The sequence below is a fragment of the Gekko japonicus genome, unplaced genomic scaffold (genome assembly GCF_001447785.1).
Source record: "Gekko japonicus isolate JY-2015 unplaced genomic scaffold, Gekko_japonicus_V1.1 scaffold1471, whole genome shotgun sequence".
Lineage (NCBI taxonomy): Eukaryota > Metazoa > Chordata > Lepidosauria > Squamata > Gekkonidae > Gekko > Gekko japonicus.
Genome location: NW_015163647.1, coordinates 42,946 through 53,730, shown reverse-complemented (window position 1 = coordinate 53,730; position 10,785 = coordinate 42,946). Strand labels below are relative to the sequence as shown.

Genomic DNA, 10,785 nt, shown 5'->3' with positions numbered 1-10,785 from the left:
GTGTGGTGGGGAGGAACGAGGCCTCCTGTCCCCAGGGCTTCCGGAGGCAAAACGGCTCCTGTGTGGGTGAGTGAGTGAGGGAGGGAGGGAGGGGCTGTGGGACCACCCCAAGGGCCCTCCTGGGCGAGGGCCTGCTTGGCTCTCCAGTTGCCGGAGGGTGGGGTGGGGGGCCCTCAAGTGGAGCTTTGGAGCTTCACCTTCCGCCCCCACCACAGAGGACAAGATGCAACTGCTCTTTGTCGTCCCCCCCCCCACGGTGCCCTCCGCCGCCATGACGTGTCTCCACGGTGCCCTCCACCCTCCTGCCCGTCTTCACACACACACACACGCACCAGACGTCGACGAGTGCCAGGAGAGGCGCTACTGCCGCAACGGGGACTGCACCAACACCCGGGGCAGCTTCGCCTGCGTTTGCCACGAGGGCTACATCCTGGACTCCTCTCGGAGCAGCTGCATCTGTGAGTGGGGCAAGGGGGCGGTGGGCTGGCATCCCTCTGTCCTCCCCCCCCCAAAAAAAGTGTCCTGCTCCCCCCCCCTTCCGGGGTCTGCTCAGTGGAATGGCCATGTCGGTTGTGGCACCCCTTTGGGGGGGGGGAGTCCTTCCCCCTCCCCCTGCGTGCACACCTGCCCGGTGGTGGCGTCTGAACCCCCATCCGGTGCCCGGCCAGGCTGAGTGAGTGCTGCCCCCTGGTGTCTGCTGGTGGTAGTGTGACCCAAAAAAGACCTTGGCCCGTGTGCCAGACCCCAAGCCGAGCTGTGGCGGAATTTGGGAGGAGGTTGGCCTTTCCCACCAGATACCCTTGCCCTGAACTTTGGCTGGCCTGCAGGACCGTGGGTGGAGGGGGAAGTGCTAGAGAAGCAGCCACGAGTCTTCCCCGAGACTGAGTGGCCAGGATAGCGAAACCGAATTAGCAGGACGCTTTTTGCCTGCCCTGAATGTACGGTCCAGAACTCACGACATGGAGGAAAGGGGGAGACTCTTATGGAACAGATCCGTGCCTGACTACGCAAAACTGTGGACGAGTTATGGAGCCGCCTGCTCAGTCTGAACAGGAAGTTGTAGTCCATGAACCGGCACATGCGTTTGAAGAAAGATTAAAAGACAGTGGATTTTAGCCTTGAGCTGACTTTTGTGCAGAAAATGTGCTTTCTGTAGGCCTTGCTGGGAAGGCAGATTCTGCTCAAAGAACAGGGGGGGGGGAACCCCACACTTACGAACAGGAAGTGGCCCATCCGCTTCAGAGTCGGCAGGGACACACACACACACACACACAAGGTGGGAACTTGGAGGGGGGGGGAGGGAGGAGAAAGCTGGAAAGCTCCCACAGGTACTAAATGGGAGGTGGGGGTTGAGCCTTGGGTTTGAAGAATGGGCTTCCTTTGGCCTTTAAGTGGTTTGTCTTATCTGCTCCCGAAGGAATGGGAAAACAGGAAGCATTTCAGCTTCAGTCTTGAGTTAAAGAGTCTCCCCCCCCCCTTGCTGTCTTGGTGTGGGAAAACAGCTGGGGGGGGCAGGAGTCTCCCCCCCCCCCACAGCAGTGTTCTGGGCCTGTCTGGGCTCTCCTTCACGTGTCCAAAGCCCACTCCTCACAAACGGCTGTGTGGCTATGGGGAAGGTGGACTGAGCGCTTATTCAAATCCCAAACGTGGACTGTCTGGCCCTTCACCTTCTCCAGTGAAACCTGCTTCCCACAAGCCGGGCAGCACCAGTACTTGAAGAAAAGGGAAAAGTCACTTGTTTTATGGTCTGCCTTGCATCCCTACGGCGCAGTCTTCCGCCGGCATCGCTTCCCTCTGTGTCTCATCGCAAGCGTGGTGCCGTCTCTCAGGGGTGTGGTGGGGTACTGTGGGCCAAGCTGGGAGCCCAGCCACCCTTGCGTGCTGGTGCCTCTGTGGGGACGCGGCTTCCAGCAGCTCAAACAGCCACTTAGAGGCCAGCTTCTGGAACGCAACCCGTTAGTGAGAGGGGGGCTTGCGGCAGGTGAAAGGAGGCTGGCCATGGGTGTGAGTCCTGGCCCTCCCTCCGGTGTGCCGGGGAAGGGCTCTGGGGGTCGTTTGGGTTTGGGCTTTGTCACGGTGTTCCAGTCTGGGCTCCCTACTGGCTAAAATAGGAAGAACGGGACCCCGCCTATGGCACGGTGGGGGGCGGGGGGGTTCCTGATTGCGCCCTTTGCAGGTCAGAAGGGTGGTCATGCCGCCTCTCTCTCACCCCCCCCCCCGCAGCCCACCACGTCATCTCGGAGGCCAAAGGCCCCTGCTTCCGGGTGCTGCGGGAGGGGGGCTGCTCCCTCCCCATCCTCCGCAACATCACCAAGCAGATCTGCTGCTGCAGCCGCGTGGGCAAGGCCTGGGGGCACGGCTGTGAGGGCTGCCCGCCTTTCGGCTCAGGTGAGGCAAGGCGCGGCGGGGGCTCCTGGCAAGGCGGCACCCTGAGTCTCGACTCCCTCCCTCGACAGATGGATTCAAGGAGATCTGCCCGGCCGGCCCCGGGTACCACTACTCCGCCTCGGACCTCCGCTTTGACACGCGCTTCCTGGGCCAGGACCTGCCCCGTGTGCCCGTCAGCCACCAGCCCGGTGGGCGGGAGCCCGTGGCAAGGCAGCCACCGACGACCACAGCCCCCACCATCCGTACGTCTCCCGGGGCGGGGGGTGGTGGCGGCGAGATGGCACCCTTCCTGGATCCCGCAGTGGCCCGATCCGTCCACTGGTGCCGGATTTGGGGAGGGGCCTCCTCCACCAGCCCGGCCAGACCTTCCTCCCGCCTGGGGGTGGCTCTATTCCTGTGGAGTCCAGCGTGGGAGTGGGGGGGGAGAAGGTGCTGGTGCCAATGATGGGGAGGGGAGATGGTGATGGGGCTGGCACAGCATAAGCCGCCCCCTGCTCCCAGGCGGGACCCTGGGTGCGCGCGGGGGGGGGCACCGGAGAAGGGGCTCTGGCCACAGGGCGGTTTGCCTAGCAGGCGGAAGGAAGCCCTGGCCCCGTCTCCTCACCCTGGCCCCGTCTCCCCTGCAGTGCGCTGGAGCCCGCCCATCACAGTCCTGCCCGAGCGCCAACCCCCTCGGGCAGTGCCCACTCAGTCGCTGGGGCCGGAAGCCGCTGCGCCAGGTAGGGCCGGAGGCGGCAGCCAAGGGAGGGGAAGGGTGGGGAAGGAAGCGAGGGGGGGGGGCTGACCCTGCCTGCCTTCTTCCTGCAGAGGCCGGGCAAGGGGTTTGCGAGCGGCGCCCCCAGGTGTGCGGTCCGGGGCGTTGCATTCCCCGCCAGGGAGGCTACACCTGCGTGTGTGATCGTGGCTACTGGCTGAGCCCCCAGGGCACCCACTGCGTTGGTGAGTGGAGCTGGGTGTAGAGGGGGGGGGCTTGGAGGAGGAGGCGACGGCTGCCCTGTCGTCAGCCAGATGTGCAAGCGAGGGGTGGGTGTGCGGAGGACCCTGGAGAGCCCAGGTGGGGCTCAAAGGAGGAGAGGTCTGGGAGTGTCTCTCGTGGCCGTGTGGTTCTCATCCTAGTGTGGACGGGGAAAGGTGGTCTGCACATGGCCACACACTGTTTCTAAGTTCCACAGCTGTGCTTGGAAACAGTTCTGTTCACCTTTATTGGCATAAAATACTTTTAAAAGAGGCTTGCTATAAAAAAGAATACATATTTAAAACCACATGTAGCCCTACATATAGAGCACAGTGCAGCATACTCATCGGAAGATTTCCTGACGTAGCTTTATCGCTGACTATAAAAGCATGGCTGCATTCATGGATATTTCCGGAACAGAGTCCTTTAGAAGACCGGTGCACTTTTAAAGCATCAGGAAGGTTCGTCATGTTGGCTAAGACAGGATTTCAATTTCTGGAACGTAAAGCCACATAAAATTGACCATGCAAACAGATATGCAAAACAGTTTCAGTGCATCCAGAGTTGCAGCGGCAAAGTCTGTCCACCTATACGATGTCGTTATATCTCCCATGCAAGATTGCTGATGGAGTGACATTGAATCTTGCTAGAGAGAAGGCCCCGCGCTGTTGCGGTGCTTGTATGCCAGGCGGATATGGGGCCATTCGGCCTACCGTGAGGAGCCTCTCAAAGTCCAGGGGGGGAACAAGATTTGTTGGCTAAGCTGTGTGAAGCCTCTGTGTTTCAGTATCGAGGACTCTGCGTTTAATCATCTGGAAAGTGCCCATAAATGGGGAGCATAAACAGTGAGTCGGGTGGGATACCCATGGCGGTTTTCTTCTTCTTCTTCTTCTTCAATGTATGACAGCCAATTAGACATGTTTGACGCTGTGAAACAGAGAGGGGGTTCTGGGGTTAAACGCTGAGGGGGGGCCCTCTCTGACCAGCGTAGCCCCTAGGCTGTGGGGGGGGCTGCCTGTGCCCGTCAGCTGCCGCAGTTGGGGCTTTACTCCCCTCCCCCTTGTGCCCCACCCAGATGTGGACGAGTGCCGGCGGAGCCCCCGCCCTTGTGCCAACGGCTACTGTGAAAACACCCGGGGCAGCTACAGCTGCAGGTGCCGGGCTGGCTACCAGGCCGACCCGTCCGGAACAGAGTGCAGGGGTGAGTCCTGCTGGGGCACGCCGGGGGGGAGGTGATGCACGGGGGCTTGGGCCCCTCCTTCCTTGACCTGGTCCCTTTGCCCCCCCCACCGCAGACATTGACGAGTGTGCGAAAAGCCCCCCGCCCTGTGCCAACGGACACTGCCACAATACCCCCGGCTCCTTCCGCTGCACCTGTCCTCCCGGCTATGACCCGGCTGGCTTGGAGGGCCGAGGTAACCCGGGGGGGGGGGGCGAGATCCGAGCAGCGGGTGGAGAGAGATTGGGGCAAGGGGGGGGCAGGGGTAGGCAGGCGGGGGCGTGGCTCCTTCATGCCACACCCAAGGGCTTCACCGCGGAGCCGCAGAGCATTGCCGCCTCCAGGATGGGCTTTTTGAAGGAGGCAGATGGGTCTGTTGGCGGTGTGTGTGGGGGTGCTGCTGCTGCTGCTGTGGCCAAGTGGAACCTCCATGTCCAGAGGCAGTCTGGGCGATAGTTGTGCCGCTGGGGCCGAGGGCGGTCGTCCTGCTCTGCTTGCAAGCTTCTGCAGCCATGCAAGGGTCGCCACAGGAAACGGGTCGGGGCTGCGTAGACCCGGAGTGGTCCCATCCATGGCGCCCTCTAAGCCGTGGAGTCTTCTCGTGAGCAAAAATCCTACTTGGTGAGCGGCTGGCATTAGAGTTGTGAGGCAGCGTTTTGGGCTGCGGCATAAATTAGTTGGCTCTGGAGCCACATCCTTCCTGAGCTAAAACAAAGGTGTGTGAGCCGGAGACTAAAGAACTGTGAGCTGGCTCACACTCACTCAGCTTAGAGGGAGCACTGGATGGGACCAGTGTTCCCTCTAAGCTGGGTTAGTGTGAGCTAGCTCACAGTTTTTGAACCTCTGGCTCACAACTCTTTGTCCTAGCTCAGGAAGGATGGGGCTCCAGAGCCAACTAATTTATGCTGCAGCCAAATGGCTCTCTCACAACTCTAATGCCAGCCGCTCACAAAGTGGAAGTTTTGCTCACGAGACTCCACGGCTTAGAGGGAGCCTTGGTCCCACCCAGCAGTTCTTTGGGTTCGAGCCAGCGAGGAGCAAGCCCCCCCCCGGCCCGCCCGCCCTGTGCAGGAGGCTGAAGTGGGGCCTGACCCCCGTTTCCGTGCTTGTGAGTCCCTCCCCCCCATTCTTAGGAATTATTTTATCCCAATGTAAATGAGCCCGTTTTTTCTTGAAAGGGGGGGGGGGCAGAAGCCATGGGTGTGTGTGTGTGGTGTGTGGGTGGCTCCGTTCCAGGCAGGCCCCCTGACCGGCCCTCCCTCCCTCTCTTCCCAGACATTGACGAGTGTTCCCAGAGCCCCTCCCCCTGTGCCCGCGGCCGCTGCGAAAACGTTCCGGGCACCTACCGCTGTGGCTGCCCAGCCGGCTACCAGCCTGGCCCCACGGGCACCGAGTGCCTGGGTAAGGGGGGGGGCCCTCCCCCCCCCCCGGTGAGCCTTCTGGAGGAGCTGGCACGACAGCCAGGCTGGGCCTGGAGGCAGCAATAAAGCAGGGTTTGCCTCTGAGCGTGTGCAGAGAGCCTGTCTGCCCACTGCTGCCAGGTGGGGGGGGAGGCGGGGAGGAGGAGACCGCCAAGGCCCTGCTGTGCTTTTGCAGATGTGGATGAGTGCCGGGAGACCCCGTCCATCTGCCACCCGGGCCGCTGTGAGAATGTGCCGGGGGGCCACCGGTGCACCTGCCCCATTGGCTACCAGCCCGGCCCCCTGGGGACCCGTTGTGTGGGTAAGAGTCCCAACACCGGGGGGGGGGAGGCGGGCTGCCGTCCCACCCAGTGGGGATTCCTTTGTGCTCGGAAATTAGGCTGCCCCGCTGGGGTTGGGCCCTTGGGGATGGAGAGTGGCTCTGAAGGGGGGGAGGAGGAGGAGAGTCCCTCCGGGGTCCCGCGCAGCAGCAGCGTTCACGGCCCCCTCTGCTCACCGTTTGGGCCCCTGGAGACATGGGGGGCCTGCAGGCCAGCTGGAGTGTCTTGCGGAGCCCTTCCTCTGTGCCCCCCCTGCAGACGTCGATGAGTGCCAGCAAGAACCCCCCCCCTGCGGCTCTGGGCGCTGTGAGAACGTGCCCGGCGGGTACCGCTGCCTCTGCCCCACGGGATTCCGAGCCAGCCTGACGGAGGAGCAGTGCCTGGGTGAGCGCGCGGGCGGCGGCTTTCGGGGAGGGGAGGGGGCTCCCGAGGGGCTGCCGGGCCTCTCACCTGCCCTTGCGCCCTTGCGCCCTTGCAGACGTCGACGAGTGTGCGACCCGGTCGCCGTGCGGCCCCCACGGGCACTGCACCAATACGGAGGGCTCGTTCCACTGTCAGTGCCGGCGGGGGTACCAGATGGAGGGCACCGAAGGCCCCTGCACGGGTGAGTGCCACAGGGTCGAGGAGGGTCAAAGCTCAGTGGTCAAGGGGGCTTCGGTCGTGCTGGGTCCGGGGGGCCTGGTTCCTGCTTTGGGCACAGGGTGGCTCAGGCGGGTGGGGTGGGCGTTACCCGCATACCAGTGGACTTTGCCGGGCAGCGCACCTACCCTCAGACCCCCCAAGGTCCACGACTGCCGCCCGACAGGCGGAGGAGTCCCAGGAGGACCCCTCGGGGGGCCAGCAGTGCCCCCCCCCTTTCTCGCTTGGTCAGAGTTTGGTGTGTCGAGATCTGCCATGCGAGGGGCGTCTCCTGACGTGGGCTGGGGTCTGTAAGAGCTTCTGCCACAAGAAGTCGGTGAGCCTCCCACCTGCTGCGAGTCTTCGTCAGAGAGTCAGGCCTTGCCGAGAGTAAATTAATATACACGGAGCCTCCACTGGGCGTCTTTTGCGCAAAACACAAAAAAGCAAACCGCCGGTTCTGGATGGGGGGGCTGCAAGTTTCTCAGCCAGCCTGTTAAGAACCTAAGAGAAGCCAGTGTTGGATCAGGCTAATGGCCCATCCGGTCCCACACTCTGTGTCACACAGTGGCCAAAAGTACCAGGGGCCCTCAGGAGGTCCAGCAGTGGGGCCAGGGCACTAGAAGCCCTCCCACTCTTCCCCCCCACTCCCTCCCCCAAGCACCAAGAAGACAGAGCATCCCTTGCCCTAGACTGAGAGTTCCCATCTATACCTTGTGGCTAATAGCCACTGATGGACCTCTGTTCCAGATGTTTACCTAATTCCCTCTTGAGGCCGTCCTTGCTTGTAGCCGCCCCTGCCTCCTGTGGCAGTGAATTCCATGTGTTAATCACTCTCTGGCTGAAGGACTTCCTTTTATCTGTTCTAACCCGACTCCTCAGCGATTTCATGGAGTGCACACTGAACAGGTTTGGACCTGCCTGCCTGGGGGTCAGAAGCGGACTCACAGCCCGATGGGAACCACAGCTGGGAATCGGGCTCTTCTCATCCACCCCAAACCCGCAGCAGAGTGAAGTTGCCAGTGGCGGCTCTTCTCTCTCCGCGGTGCAGGCTGGACAGGGAGGGACAGAAACCGCGCTTTTGGTCTCTGAGCGGCGGAAAGCAGAGTGGGGGGGGGAGCTCCTTTCCCTTTTCTCCCTTCCAAGCGAGGGTTGCCAGGTCTCGGTCGGAAGATACCTGGAGACTTTGGGGGTGGGGCCGGGAGAGGGCGGGGTTTGGGGAGGGGGTGGTGCAGTGCCACACAGAGTCAACCCTTCCCGGCCGCCATCATTTTCTCCAGGGGAGCGGATCTCTGTCATCTGGAGATCAGTTGTAAAAACGGGCAGGGGTCATTTCCTGCGGGAGCGCACAGGAGCGGAGCTCCGGCAGTAAAGAGCCCAGGGGGCGGGCACATGCAACAAGCCCCGCCCCCTGCTCCCAGCAGCCCTCAGTCAGAGCCAGAAGCAGCCAGGTAAGCTGCAGAGCCCCCACTCCCGCCCCTCGGCCCAAAACAGTCCAGTGACACCTTTAAGACCAAGTTTTATTCAGGTACAAGCTCTCCCTCCTCCGCGAGGACAGATCTGCATGTTTCTCTCCTCCTCCCCCCAATAGCTAGCAACTCAAAAGAGTCCAGTGGAGCCTGAGCAGTGGGTGTTTCCTCCTGACACACTTCCGGTGAAGTCAGGGAGTGTGTGGCCTATGCAAATAAGTTATGCTAATGAGCTCCTGCACTTCTTTTTCTACAAAATGACCCCTGAAAACGGGAGATCTCCAGGCCCCACCTGGAGGCTGGCCGCTCTATTCCAAGCTGAGCAGGGGGACGGGAGCGGTGCTTTTGACCTCTGCGTTGCAAAGGGGAGGGGGGAGAGCACTTGTGGGAACCCGGCAGCAAAAGGCATCTGATCTCCAGCGCCCACCCTCTTTCCCCTCCCCACCCGCAGATGTGAACGAGTGCCTGGAGGGGGACTTCTGCTTCCCGCGGGGGGAGTGCCTGAACACGGAGGGCTCCTACACCTGCCTGTGTGCCCAGGGCTTTGCCACTGGCCCGGGCGGGGCCTCCTGCGTGGGTAAGGTGTGGGGCCAGCCCCTGGGGACCCGGTGGGGCCGGGAGGGCGGGGATCCAGAGCCCCAGAGGGGCTGCTCCTGGAGACTCCTCTGGGCATCTTTCCGCCTCCGCGCCTCATGGCTGCCCCACCCCTCGCCCACAGACATCGATGAATGCCAGAGCAGTGCCGTGTGTGCTGGTGGGCGGTGTGCCAACACGGAGGGCTCCTTCAGTTGCTACTGCCCGCCAGGCGCCCGGAGCAGCCCCAACAAGGCCTCCTGTGACGGTGAGAAGCCGGGGGGGGAGGGAGGGAGGGAGGGTTGTGGGGGCCAGCCATTTGGGGAAGGGGCCCTTTGGGCTACGGGGGGCCTGGAATGGCTCGGTCCTGATCAGGACGCGTGCCAAACTTCGGGAGTGTCTCTCCACGCCTGGGGTTGGGTCCCCTCTGAGGCAGCCCCCTCTGGGGGTTCGAGCCGGCCCCCCTCTTTGCAGACCCTGCAGTTGCCTCGGTCTCGACTGTTCGCACGAGACCCGGGGCTTCTTCGGCTGTTTTCTCCCCGCTTGGCAGAGGGGGCCCCTGCGCACGAGGGGGCCCCTGACAAGCCCAGCGGCCGCTCCTTCCTGCTTTGGGAGGAGGCTGCCATCCTGCCAGGCTGTAGCTTGCCTCCCCCCCTTCTTCTCCCCCCCCCCAGATATTGACGAGTGCCAGGAGTACGGGGCGGCCCTCTGTGGGGCCCAGCGCTGCGAGAACTCTCCCGGCTCCTACCGCTGCGTGGCCGAGTGCCAGGGGGGCTACCGAGTCAGCCCCAGCGGGGACTGCGTGGGTGAGCGTGAAGCCCCGAGGGGGACCAACGGGGGGGCTGGCTGGCTGGCCGGCTTCCAGGGATGCTGCAGCTGACCTCTTGGGTGGGCCTGGGCCCCTTCTGAAGAAGAGGAGGAGATTGGATTCATACCCCGTGCCCTTCACTCGGAGTCTCAGAGCAGCTTACAATCTCTTTTCCCTCCCCCACCCCACCCCTCCCCCACCCCACAACAGACACCCCCTGTGAGGCGGGTGGGGCTGAGAGAGCTCTCTTGAGGACTGCCCTTGAGAGAACAGCTCTGAGAGAACTTGTGACCGACCCAAGGTCACCCACCTGGCTGCATGTGGAGGAGGAGGAGTGGAGAATCAAACCCTGTTCTCCCAGATTAGAATCCCCGCACTTCACCACTGCACCAGACTGGCACACGGGGGTCTCACTAACTGCCCCCAGTGCCGAGGCGGGCCTTGGCCGTCCTTCTGGGCCCGGGCAGAGGTCTCCAAGCCAGAGTTGGGATGGGGAACCCTTTGGAAGAGAAGTCTTGGGGTCCCCCTGGAAAGACCCCCCCAGCCCCCACTGCTCTCCTTGCAGACATTGATGAGTGCCAGTCGTACGGGGCCCGGCTGTGCGGGGAGAAGCGCTGTGAGAACACCCCGGGGTCCTACCAGTGTGTGGCCAGCTGTCAGTCGGGATACGAAGCCACGGCCGCCGGGGGTGGGGGGGTTGGGGGGGGGGGGGTTGTTTGGGCTGAGGAGGGGGGAGCAAGAGATGGCCCCCGGGGGGGCCGCTTGGGTGGGCAGGGGCTCGACCTCGCTCCTTTGCCCTGCAGACCTGGACGAGTGCCGGAATGTCTCGCTGTGCGGCGCCCACGCCGTCTGCCACAACCTGCCCGGCTCCTTCCAGTGCATCTGTGACCAAGGCTACGAAAGCGCCCGGGACGGCCACCATTGCTTGGGTAGGTGGGGGCTGGGGGAGCGCGGGGAGGGCCCCCTGGCTGGGTCAGGCGTCACGTGGAGTGGGCGGGGGGGGGGGTGGCGGAC

At 63.0% G+C, this 10,785-nt stretch overlaps 1 protein-coding gene across 1 annotated transcript in view; it reads left to right on the top strand.

The window, feature by feature from the left end:
- The window catches only part of LTBP4 (latent transforming growth factor beta binding protein 4), a 30,287-nt gene that overhangs the window by 11,360 nt on the left and 8,142 nt on the right, over positions 1-10,785 (top strand). The window contains exons 6-22 of the mRNA XM_015407648.1: positions 1-66; positions 336-458; positions 2,224-2,388; positions 2,457-2,630; positions 3,015-3,107; positions 3,196-3,327; positions 4,419-4,544; positions 4,639-4,758; positions 5,838-5,963; positions 6,159-6,284; positions 6,562-6,687; positions 6,782-6,907; positions 8,842-8,967; positions 9,109-9,231; positions 9,638-9,769; positions 10,337-10,459; positions 10,575-10,700. The exon at positions 1-66 is cut by the window's left edge and continues 1 nt beyond it. Coding sequence (XP_015263134.1) covers positions 1-66; positions 336-458; positions 2,224-2,388; positions 2,457-2,630; positions 3,015-3,107; positions 3,196-3,327; positions 4,419-4,544; positions 4,639-4,758; positions 5,838-5,963; positions 6,159-6,284; positions 6,562-6,687; positions 6,782-6,907; positions 8,842-8,967; positions 9,109-9,231; positions 9,638-9,769; positions 10,337-10,459; positions 10,575-10,700 — 2,133 coding nt within the window. The remainder of the gene's footprint in view (positions 67-335; positions 459-2,223; positions 2,389-2,456; positions 2,631-3,014; positions 3,108-3,195; positions 3,328-4,418; positions 4,545-4,638; positions 4,759-5,837; positions 5,964-6,158; positions 6,285-6,561; positions 6,688-6,781; positions 6,908-8,841; positions 8,968-9,108; positions 9,232-9,637; positions 9,770-10,336; positions 10,460-10,574; positions 10,701-10,785) is intronic.